The sequence below is a fragment of the Osmerus eperlanus genome, chromosome 13, assembly GCF_963692335.1.
Source record: "Osmerus eperlanus chromosome 13, fOsmEpe2.1, whole genome shotgun sequence".
Lineage (NCBI taxonomy): Eukaryota > Metazoa > Chordata > Actinopteri > Osmeriformes > Osmeridae > Osmerus > Osmerus eperlanus.
The window spans coordinates 9929480-9941608 of NC_085030.1; the positions used below are offsets into that span (position 1 = coordinate 9929480).

General features: G+C 47.3%; 2 protein-coding genes across 4 annotated transcripts in view; both read right to left on the bottom strand.

The window, feature by feature from the left end:
• Positions 1–200: 200 nt before the first annotated feature.
• Positions 201–10341, bottom strand: rps6kal (ribosomal protein S6 kinase a, like). The gene is made up of 22 exons (XM_062476245.1): positions 10050–10341; positions 7613–7672; positions 7274–7390; positions 6987–7068; positions 6694–6774; positions 6506–6585; positions 5728–5834; positions 5363–5400; positions 5047–5189; positions 4838–4908; positions 4504–4592; positions 4359–4423; positions 3826–3928; positions 3588–3712; positions 3353–3475; positions 3090–3179; positions 2771–2929; positions 2371–2532; positions 2147–2223; positions 1959–2076; positions 1703–1843; positions 201–1422 (listed from the first exon to the last, which is right to left on the bottom strand). The coding sequence occupies exons 1-22, from the start codon at positions 10119–10121 to the stop codon at positions 1297–1299; spliced, it is 2229 nt and encodes a 742-aa protein (XP_062332229.1). The 5' UTR covers positions 10122–10341; the 3' UTR covers positions 201–1296.
• Positions 10342–11022: 681 nt separating this feature from the next.
• Positions 11023–12129, bottom strand: part of hdx (highly divergent homeobox) — a 350307-nt gene continuing 349200 nt past the window's right edge. For all 3 annotated transcript variants that reach the window (XM_062475869.1, XM_062475868.1, XM_062475867.1), the window contains exons 9-11: positions 11973–12071; positions 11550–11672; positions 11023–11431 (exon numbers count right to left, since the gene is read on the bottom strand). In XM_062475869.1, coding sequence (XP_062331853.1) covers positions 11174–11431; positions 11550–11672; positions 11973–12071 — 480 coding nt within the window. In that variant the 3' untranslated portion in view covers positions 11023–11173. The remainder of the gene's footprint in view (positions 11432–11549; positions 11673–11972; positions 12072–12129) is intronic.

Below are 12129 nucleotides of genomic sequence, written 5' to 3' on the forward strand. Positions count from 1 at the left end.
TGGCTGGGGAACACTGTGTACACACACACGGTGCAGAATTGTGTGTACGATTCTTAAAACCTCCCTTGTTCTGAATCCATAGACCTGTAGCATCACACACTGGGTGATACTGCCATCTAGTGCTAGCTCTTTGTAACTCCTGTATTGTGACAACAGCTATTCCATGGATTGTTGCAGGGTCAATATTAACAACCAGTTGGTGCATGTCAATAATGATCTTTAATGTCAATATATACAGAACTTGAAAGAAAAATAGAATTTAAAAAATTAAATGAAATAAATACAATATGGTACAATTTCCACAATGTCTTAGAAGAGATTCATGGAAATGATCTTTTGTCATTCAGCTTCTCTGGTCTGACCGAGGAGAGGAAACCCCCTCATCGTCACATTCATTCAACTTTGACAGTTCACTTTTTTTTTCTTCTAAATGTTATCTGCAGCATTGTTTTCTCCTTGATACATAGTTATCACACAGTGAGGGAGTCAGACAGACCTCCAGATAGAGAGACAGACAGGGGGAGTGAGGGAGTCAGAGAGACCTCCAGATAGAGAGACAGGGGGAGTGAGGGAGTCAGAGAGACCTCCAGATAGAGAGACAGGGGGAGTGAGGGAGTCAGAGAGACCTCCAGATAGAGAGACAGGGGGAGTGCGTGCATCTGGATTTTCATATGCATGAGGGGGGGAGGGGGTTACATAAATAACGGACGTTGTCAGATGTGTTAGAGACAGTGAGAGAGAAGGAGAGCGCATGTGAGACAGGGGGGGAAGGAGATGAGGAGCGGTGGGCGGGGCACAGTTTACTGAAGCAACTTGGAATCAGCCAATCACAGTGAAGAAGAACATCAGCTGGTGCTTTATCTCCTCCTCCTCAGAGAGAGAGAGAGAGAGAGAGAGAGAGAGAGACAGGGGAAAGAGGAGAGTGAGGAGAGTGAGAGGAGAGTGAGAGAGGAGAGAACGGTGAGAGAGGAGAGAACGGTGAGAGTGAGAGAGGAGACAAAGGTGAGAGAGTGCATACGACAAAGCAGTGAAAATAAATCCATCCGTCTCTCCAGCAGTAGAAGATATGCAGGTTTTCCTCTTACTCCGAGGCTTGCATCCGTGTGATCCAGCCTTGTAGAGGTTGTGTATGTGTGTGCGTGCGTGTGTTTGTGTGTGTGTGGGGGGGTCACTAACTCTAAATAAATATATTAAAAGAAAAGGAGGGACAGCAAGTGTCAACTGGCCTGGCCTGGGCCTGTGTGTGGGTGGGAGCCAGTGTAAGGGGTGAGTTGGGGGCGTGTGTATATGGTGTGTCTACATGTCCGTGGAGGTTAGCTTCTTCATGCTGCGTCTCTGGGCCAGACTGGAGGCTGCCACGGGCTCCAGAACAGGCTGACATGTCTTGTGGCTCAACGCAGAGTAGGTGGCTGCCATCGCTCCCTACACACACACACACACACACACACACACACACACACACACACACACACACACACACACACACACACACACACACACACACACACACACACACACACACACACACACACACACACACACACACACACACACACACACACACACACACACACACACACACACACACACGACAGGTAACATTATGGTTAAATGAGTCAGTCTAGGATTCCGTGTTCCTGTGTGGGAGACCTGGTGTGGGGTCACAAGGCCCCTGGTTGGGGGGTTGTTCCTGGGGCGGTACCTTGACGAGGTGTGGAGCGTCGTGCCGGGTGAGTTGGAAGTGAGGCAGCGTGTCCCTGCAGGTGATCCAGGCATGCTTCACAACCTGCTCAGCAGTGTAGCGCTGGTGGGGGTCCACATGCAGCATGTGTGACAGCAGGTCCTGAACCGGTGAACACACACACAGACACACCAAGGATAAGGAAATTACATTGTTTCCAAAAGGTGTTTGATGTGTGGACGTTTCCTGTGTGTAGATATGAGTAAGTGTTATGTACCTTGGAGGTGTCAGAAACTGTGTCCCAGTTGCCTCCGCTCAGGGAGAACTTTCCGGAACCTATCCTGAGAAGAATCTCCTCAGGTGTGTCGTTGGGTCCGTTAGCGAATGGCGTGTATCTGGGGGAGAAAGGACGGGAGGGAGGTTAGGGCTGAACACACACACACACGCACACACGCACACACTTACCCTGCCAGCATAGTGTAGAGAAGAACTCCCAGGCTCCAGATATCACAGGCAGCATCATAGCCTTGCCGCATTAGTACCTACACAAAAACACACACACACAAACCACGATGGGTTCAAAATAACACAGCCTAACAGTTCATATATAATTTCCCTGCTGATTGTCATCAGTCTATTTTTGCTTAATTCAATCCAACCCCCCACCCCCCCCCTGCCCCCAAAATCACCTCGGGGGCCACGAAGTTGGCCGTGTAGCAGGGGGTGAGCAGGAGGCCGTTACCCCCCCGGAGCTGCTTGGCGAAGCCGAAGTCACAGATCCTGATGGAGTCTGGGTTCCCAGAGTCGTCCATGTACAGGATGTTACTGGGCTTCAAGTCCCTGTGCACTACCTGGGGGGAGGGGGGGGAGGGCAGAGGTGAGCTTGCATTACCCTGGTAAGACCAAGGCTGGAAAGGAAATGCTCACAAACTGTTTTGGAAGCGTATATTATACATTACATAAATAAAATGACTATTTATATGCCAAACTAAAATATGTATATCAACAAATGTCTCAATGGCCTAGAAATGCACACCAATCCCAAAGATTGGATAATAACCATTAACACACACACACACACAGGCGTACCCCTTGGCAGTGGAGGTAGTCTACAGTCTTGGTGATGGTGTAGAGGACAGCGCTGGCCTCTCTCTCGGAAAAGAACTTCTGTCTGAGGATCTTATCCAGCAGCTCTCCTCCCTTCATCAGCTCTGTCACCACATACACGTACCTGCCCTCGTCATACACCTGGCACGCACACACACACACACACACACACACCACCCATACACCGACACACACACACACACACACACACACGTCCCACAGAGACAGGCATATGACATCAGTTAATTTCAAGAGTTAAATCCCCACACACACAGACGAGACACACACACAGTAAACTCACGTCTTTGAGAGTAATAATGTTGGGGTGCTGGCCGTATCTCATCAAAATCTCAATCTCTTCCGAGGGGTCCCTCTTACTCTTGTCTATAATCTGGTCACACACACACACAATCCTGTCAACATCTGATCATCTAGCATTTGCTTCACAGAGCCCGAACGTCTCCAATCATCATGTAGGACGGAGATGCTGGCTGAGGCTGTGCTGCCCTCTGCTGGCACAGTGTGTTGGAGAGCTGGCGTGAGTGGTGTGTGTGTGTGTGTTACCTTGACAGCGTAGTCCACGGTGGACACCCTGTGGACGCAGCGTTTGCAGATGGAGTAGGAGCCCACCCCAATGTCCTCATGGAGGTCATACAGGTCAGAGAACTGGGCCGCACTGCTGTGCATCTGAGGAGGAACACACACACACACACACACCTTATCATGACGGCGTCCTGTCTTTATCGTGTATGGTGTGTGTTTTGTACGTGAGCGTCAGAGTGTGTGTGTGTGTGTGTACCTGTACTATAGGTAGTATGCTGAGGAGTGGGGAACTCTTGGTCTCGTCCAGCGATGCAGGAGCTACAAAGCTGAAGCCTTTAAAGAGCTGGTGGGCGTTGGCGCTGGGGGGGATACCTGGGGAGTCTGCGCACAAACACACACACACACACACTTACATAGATGCAACATACAGCAGTAGCATACAAGAGTTGCTTTACTAGTAATACTTTGCTTGTCTAGAGGGTGTGTGCGTGTACCTTTAGGGGTTTTAGCTGTAAACTCGGGGTCGAAGCAGAAGGTGTCATCTGGTTTCCCTGCAGCAGGTTTAAACGGAGGCTGAAGCTCCCTCCTGTACAGTTGCTGTTGGAGATGGACACACACACCCGTCTCATTCAGACGTCCAAAATTCGGAGGGGGTCCCTCTCCATCTGTCATGTTGTCTAGATAGAAAACCAGCTAGAGAGTGATTGTGTGACGTGCGTTCGGGTTGGAGATGAACCCCTCCCCTTTCCATTTCTGTTCAGCCAATAGCATCCCGCTGGCTCCTAAACACTCACGCAGGGCTATTAGCCCACACGCAGCCAGAGCTGGCCCTTGGCCCAGACAGACACAAGCACACACACACTTGGGCACAGCTTAAACAGAGGGCTGGTGGTCACTCAGTGGACCGTCTGTTAGGTGTGAACGCTCATCAGATGGATTCTTGCCAGGTGGGGGGGGGGGGGGGGGCTGTGTGAGTGTGTGTTTGTGCATGTATGTGTGTGTTTGTGTGTGTATGCCGCATACTCACGTTCCAGTCGATAGTGGAGAAGAATGAGTGGCGCTTGATCTCTTCTACGCCGTCAGCCCCTGCCCCTGCAGAGGAGAGAACAGTCAGTCAACACAAACACACACACCTGTACACACACACGCTGGGACAGTGTGAAGTACCTTACCTAGTCTGTTGGCAGGGTTCCGTTTGAACAGCATTCTCAACAGACTCTGGGCTTCTAGACTCAAGAACTGTGGCATGCCTAACTTCGCTCTAGAAAAAGAGAGAGGCAGATTGAGAGGAAAAGGAGAGCAGGGAGAGGATGGGATTGGGAATAAATGAGAGAGAGCGCGAGAGAGAGCGCGAGAGAGAGAGAGAGAGAGAGAGAGAGAGAGAGAGAGAGAGAGAGAGAGAGAGAGAGAGAGAGAGCGAGAGAGAGAGAGAGAGGTCAGAAAAAAAGGCCAGAAGATTCAGAATGAGCTCGATCTTTCTACAGGATGGTGGTTTGTGTCACTCACTTGAGGATCATGTTCATGGTCTCGTTGCGGTCTTTCCCCTGGAACGGTAACGTTCCTGTCAGCATCTCAAACTAAGAAGAGGAGAGAAGAAAACACATGGTGAGACACGGTGGGGACTGGAACAAAACGAACCTTAAGTCAGTCCAAAAAAAACAACAATAAAACACAAATGTGTGTGTGGGGGTGTGGGTGTCTCTGTGTGTGCCTACCATGAGTACTCCCAGGGACCACCAGTCAGCGCTCTGTGTGTGCCCTCTCCTGTTGACCACCTCAGGGGCCATATACTCCACAGTACCACAGAAGGAATAGGCCTTCTTATCAGTATCTACTGACTCTTTACTCAAACCAAAGTCTGGAAAGGAGTAAAACACACATCACACCTCTCTGTCACACACGCACACACACACAAACACACCGCTCCTCATGGCTCGGCTCAGGCTTGGTGCTGCTTCCCCTCCGGATAAGATAAAGCATCTAGATTTTTCCGTCAGTTGAAGCAGGGGTGGTTCGGGTGGAGCAGCTTACCTGTTAACTTGATATGTCCAGCTTCATCAAGCAATATGCTGCAAAACAACAACGGACAAGTCAGGCGTCTGAGCTGCGACGAGGGCAACACAGCAGAACAGACTGGTTGCAGCTCAGAACAGTCTCTCCCACACGCCCTCACGCCAACTGCACTCCAATGTGCTTTTGGAAGCGGCTGTGCTAAATGTCGTACAGCGTGAAACTTGTACAGTCATGGGTGGCGAGTTGTGCTTTTGTGGAAAGGCGGGTGAGACAGACTGCCGATGACACTGGTGAGGCATGACACATCAGAGTTTTGTGAGGGGGAGGCATAATAGGTGGGGGTGGACAGTGGGGGGGGGGGCAGGGGGGAGGTGGTTACGTACTTCTCAGGTTTGAGGTCTCTGTAAACTATGCCCAGACTGTGCAGATGGTCAAGGGCCAGGGCCAGCTCTGCAAGGTAGAATTTCACATCCTCCTCTGTAAACATAACCTAGTAAGAACTGGACACGTTTACTGTCTGGACTGGACAAAGGGGTGGGAGAGAACAACAGCAGCATCAAACAGCACTAAGCACCAGCACTCAGAGAGAGAGAAAGACAACATCATTAATACACATAAACGAAGGTGTTAGCTGTCTAGCCTGGCTCTTCTGTCACCACCAGATGGCTCCAGGGCCAATAGACCAAGGGGGTGGCTAACATTTTACAGAACTTCAAAAACTCACATTGTCTCACATTACAAATTAATTGTTAAGTGACTGATATTATTTAAATGCTGGGGAACAGTTCGAGAGGCAAAAAAATACAACTGGCTAGCATCCTAATGTTTCAACTTTAGAGTCTATAGAGAAAGAGATTAGAACATGTGGGATACAACTGCACACATCCAGAACTGTGGAATACACCGTTACTACACACTATACATTATCACATTCTGAGGTTTCTAGCAAGTGAACAATGCATTTGTGTGAAGGATGTGTTGGCAAGAGAGAGATCTAAAGAAAGATAGGACTGTGAGAGCGATAATGTAGTGCAAGACTTGATAGAGTGTGTAGTACGAATATAGTGCATATTATCCAAGTGAGTTCAAGGTGATTGAACAACAGTGTTAGGGTGCCGTGAGGTGTAAATGGATGAAAAGCGGTACCAAAAAGGAGCTTACCTCTTTGGATAATCGAGTGAAGACGTCTCCTCCCCTGAGAAAGTCCAGTATTAAATAGAGCTTCCCTTCTGTCTGAAAGGCTGGGAGAGGAAAGAAGAGTTACCACACACACACACACACACACACACACACGAATGGACACACACACAGATACTCACGGATGGACACACACACACACAGATACTCACCGTAGTGCAACTTCACTATGAACGGATGGTTGACCTCCACTAAAATGTCCCTCTCCATTTTAGTGCGGACTCTGTCCCTCACTGCGAACAAGACGGCGGCAGCAGGAGGAGAAAGAGAGACAGAGAGAGAGAGACGGAAGGACAGAGAGAGAAAGAAAAATGGAGAGAGACGGACAGAGAGACGGACAGAGAGAGAGAGAGACGGACAGAGAGAGAAATGGAGAGAGCATGAGTGCAACAAACCACACATGGTGCAAGAAGACAACATATGCATGACTGTAGACAAATGTTACCTTTCAAAGATGCCTTCTTCAAAACTTTCATTGCATATAACTGGCCAGCATCTGGACCCATGATCTTTCGGACCAAAAACACCTGGGAGAAAAGAAGGAGGGAAGGAGATGGGAGATGGAGAAGAAGAGAGAGAGAGAGGTGGAGGAAGAAATAGAGAAATAATGATATTAGCAAGCGACGGAGAAAGTCCACAGTAAGGACAACTTCCCCACAGTAACACATGGTGTACCATTTGCTTGCCACCTCATTCATATTAGATGAGGTTCAGGGGTAGCTGGTGTCTCACCTTGCCGAAGGAGCCCTGCCCCAGAACCTTGAGCAGCTCAAACTGGGCAGGATCAGCCTTCTCACAGCCCTCCTTCACATGGTGGGTGATAGGAATCTCCTTGTACTCCCCCTCGTCCTGCATGCGCGCACACAGACACAGTTAACATTTGGAGAGGTGTTAATGACTAATTGAACGTTCGTTACATCACTGTTAATAATCAGATTGAACAATTCAATCAAGTGAAGCATTCCAGAGGGATATGAAGAGCTCAAGGCACCTTCACCCACTATAAGGGAAGATGACCTACGTACACCTTAACAAACAAAACACACCCAAGCGACCTTGAACATTACTCACACAGTGTGTGAAAGATTCTCCCTCCTCCATGGCTTCGTCCATGATCTGATGCCCATTGATCTGGAAACACAACACAGAAGGCATGAGGGAAGCTTGCATCTAAACACACAGCTCATCTCATCTTCTTCACATACGGAATGTAAAGCTAACAATGGCACTGATTGAACTATCCCTCCTTCAGTAATCACGGCTAACTCCACTAGCCAGTATAGACCACTACCTGCCCCAAGCCAGGAGAGTAGCTGAATTCGGTCTACACGCAACAGCATCGGGCTCTAGGCTTCAACAACATGTGATCGTGTCAGAAACATAACACCACAGACATCATCGCTGTGGGTGGCAATGCCCCCCCGCCTGCAACCATATCACCCACACTCTCCTCTGACACACTCTCTCCTCCTCTTCCTCCACCTCCTCATCCTCCACTTATCCACCGCCTCTGGGTCCGCAACCACACATGCTCTCAGTGGGGGTGGGAGTGTTGTCTGTTTGCAAACATTATTGACTTCACCCCCCCCGCCCCCCTCCCCCAACGCACACACAAAGACACACACATACGCTAATCCTGTCCAGCTGCCCGGCCGACTTCCTGTCTCTATAAAGCCTGTCATTATTATGGCCGTTCCAGCTTAATCCCCAGCCGCCGCGAACACACACAGATATAGACGCCTCGCGCGTGTGGCTAGGGGCTTGGCTCTGGAACACAGGGGACCGCTATAAGACCTGGATGTATTTGGGACAGAGTGATGTTCTGCAGCATCGCTGATGAGAGAGTGATGTGGCCAACGATGGCTCCCCCCACATGACAGGATAACCGTACAAATAGATGGTGAAAGCTCTGTAACGTTAAGGGCTCTTGAACGTTACACTGTGTTATAGCACAGTGTAACGTTAAGGGCTCCTGAACGTTACACTGTGTTATTGCACAGGCATGGGGAAATGTGACGGGCTACTTGTTGCCTTTTAGGTGATGTGACAGAGATGAAGGAAAGCTGATTCACTGCATGATGCTGTGTTAACTGTGCATTCACCGCTATGTGTGCGTGTGCTTCCTTCCGTCTATGCTCTGAGGAGAGGGATGAGTCATAGCTCCACACAGGACCACTGAGGGGGTGGAGCTACCAGCAGAGCGGGGGCCTTTGCTCACTGCACACTCATCCGCTAAAAACACATACGACACATTCCATTGAATCAGATGCCATGTTAGCAATATGTATGTTTATACAGGAGCTGCAATAAAATGGCTGGTTGCCATTAAATACTATTGGATTTAGAGAATAGGCCCGCATCATCATTAGTTGAGACTATTCAGAGGCTAATATTAAAGCAAAGTCATATTACCTCCTAAAATGGAGAGAAAAACAGTGGCCTCTTATGAGGGGGACACACATGGAGATAAAGCGGTTTCCAGGCTTGTGAAAACGGGTTATTAACATATATAATTAAAAGAAAGTCTAAGAAATACCTGAAATGAAAGGAAATAAACTTAACAACATAGATGCCTTAATAAACGTAGAAAAACAAGTAATTCTAACTTTGCCCAATTATGAGAAATGCACTTTTTTAAAGATGAATGGAATGTACCATAAGTAGAAGTCTTTAAATAAATGAATCGTCTCCTGTTAAGATTACTATAATACAACGGTTGGAAATACAGCAGTTTGATTAGAGCTGTAATTGCAGACTGCAGTCAGATAGGGAGAGACCTTTGTTTAAATATAACTTGCTTGCTAACATAATTTGCCAACTTAATGAACTAAATGCAATAAACCACATGCAGTGCAGTCAAAGCCTCGCTTTTTGTGTTTGCAAAACTAGCCATAGCAAAGTCTGGGCAAAAACGTTAAGAGTTGCATCCTCAATAAGTAGTCTAACATATATGACAAGAGTATAGTGGTATTTAGATTTTAAGTAAATTGTTTGCCATCTTTAGTCCATAAGTATTCAAATTACCGCATACAATACTTTATTCAAGTGGGACTCAAACGGACTAGGCTAGGTGACAGCCCACACACGCTTATTCCTGTGGCTAGCTAGCTTCTAGCTTGTAGAGTTGTTGACATCCGCTAGCTCGTGCATCACCAATGGTTGGGGATAAGGTGTTTGGCAAATCTCATCAACTAAAATGCATTTAGTGTATTCAAAGAGATGTAAACAAGCACAGATAATCTATGTATACTATGTCTACTGCCTCTAACAGAACCTAAAGTTATACTGAAGATTTCAAAACTGAGCCATAAAATTGACTCACATAGCTTAGCACAAGCACTTAGCAGTGCTAGCTAGCTAGCTCGCGACCAGTCTTTTTGCATGCATGCTGATGTGCTCAGTCCAAGCCTACAGAGCTCGCAAGCATCAGTTTCAACAGCAAAACAACTATGCTACAACGCTACGGACTACTTGTCAATTTGCTAGAGAGGCTTTAGTTGCAACTTACCTCACTACTAACGCTATTCACCTCCATCTTGTGCCAGGATTCTTGTGGCTGGGAGAAAGGCATCGTAGTCATCTTAAACCACCGCTCCACGATGCATGTCTCCCGGTTGCAAGCCTGGATCGTACGCCTTTCCGAGCAGATGCTAGCTGAAGACGGGTGAACGGAGGGCTACTGCCTGGTTATGATTGAGGTCCGGTGTCGCGATAGTCGGTTTGACAGGACCACATACGCTCGCCGACCACCGCTATCCTGCCATAGATGCGAATATGGCGGCTACTGTGGTGCCTGAGCATCAGTGACTGAGAGCTCATTGACGTAGCTCTGACGCAATCAGTTAAGGATTTCCCACATTGAAAGAAACAAAGAGATGGGGCTTGACATGATACAATGTACCTTCTCTGTTTTCTCGTTATAACTCAGTATGATGCACGTGTGGATGTGAATACATTTGTGTTTGTTACTATTATTTGCATTAATTTAAGGAATAAATCACATCACATTCATTATCTGCATGTACAGTTCTGTAACAATGTCTCTAGCAGGAATGTATCGTCATGTGGCCGTCCATTAGTGATCTAAGCTTCTGATCTTAAACATTTTAAGTTGAATGTTTTAAAACCAACTACTTTACAAGCCTGTCTATCCTTCCATCTAAGTAGAAAATAAGAGGCTTACAGCTCATCCTCTATGTCTCTCAAACACACACACAATCAATCAAACAAACACACACAAACTCCCTGCCCCTTCTGAGAAGGCAGGCTGACAAAGTCAGAACCACATGTGTATAGTGTTTCAAAATGAGCTGTTCAATTGCTCCATTAATGAGTCACAGTTCATTTTCAAGCCATTCAACCTCAAAATATGTATCAACGCAGCTGTCTAGATGGGACTTTGTCAGGGAATAAATATCAGTGCTTCAACAATGATCATGTATACACACCCAGACACAAATAGACACACAAAGACGCCTGGATAAATTAGATATAATCTGTTTACTTATCTCTCTGGGACTATACCAGAGCAAGGCAGGGTGATATGCTGTAGAAAATGATGTAAGCAGATTTTACAGTCGATAGTCTGAGAGTAGTGTCCATTCACAGGCACAGTGTGTGTGGGATAGTGAATCATTCCGGTCCAGTCTCTGTCCCTTGTTCCTCTGATGCAGAGGTTTCATTAAGGAGGACTGATGAACCATCTTCGTTTATGGTAATCAGTGGTAAGTCTTTATTTACGGTGACCAATGAGGCATCGTCGTTGCTGACAGCAGCGGACGGCAACCCATCAGCATTGGACAATGTTGTCATGGCAGCAGGCTGGCCTCCCCTCTCTGAATTTGTGTCCCAATCCTGGTCTGCAGACTGAGGTAGACTGGCCAATAGCTCCTATGCACATGCACAGAATCATATTGGGCACGATTCGGATGCTGTTGTGTTTACTGTGGTTTCGGTATTAACTGGACACATGCCATAAAGGAATAGGAAACTGTGTGTGTTTGTATACCTGCTGTTTCTCTTGGTCGTTGTTCCTTACAGCATTGAGTAGGCTCTTGGTGAACCTCTCCAGCTCATAATATTTCTGTTTTTGGTTCTCTAGCTCACTCTCCAGGTAATGCACCTCCTCATGCTGCAGAAAACACACACACATACAAACACACACACACGCAAAGCTTGGTGAGGTGGAACAGTTCAATTTAGGCAGAGGATTAAAATGGCAAGTCAGTATGCAGCCCTATAGGCATGAGCGACCAAGCAGCACTCCACAATCTGTGTGCGAGTGTGTGTGCGTGTGTGTATGATTCAGGAGACACAGCTGGAATGTTTCATGCCTCTATATTTATGTCAATGTTGGTAAAATACTACCTGATAGTAGCTTTGTGTGTGTCAATGTATGTGCGAGAGAGTGCTCTTTGCCTCATATCCACACCTTGTACTCCAGAAGGTTCCGCATGTGATCCATGTCTGAGGCCATCATCTCATCACCATCATCATCCTCCTCTTCATATTCAGCAATGCACTCTGTCTTCTATAAGGACAATTAATATACAGTCAATCCCTCCGACAATAGCAACAGTATTTTTATT

Bases quoted from the DNA above. Each gene is read 5' to 3' on its own strand.
- rps6kal (XM_062476245.1), bottom strand. From the start codon at position 10,121: ATGACTACGATGCCTTTCTCCCAGCCACAAGAATCCTGGCACAAGATG. The intron at 6,586-6,693 runs GTGAGTATCTGT...TTCCTCTCCCAG, and splicing joins CATAGTGAAGTTGCACTACG to CCTTTCAGACAGAAGGGAAG. The intron at 4,909-5,046 runs GTAGGCACACAC...TCCTCTTCTTAG, and splicing joins GGTCCCTGGGAGTACTCATG to TTTGAGATGCTGACAGGAAC.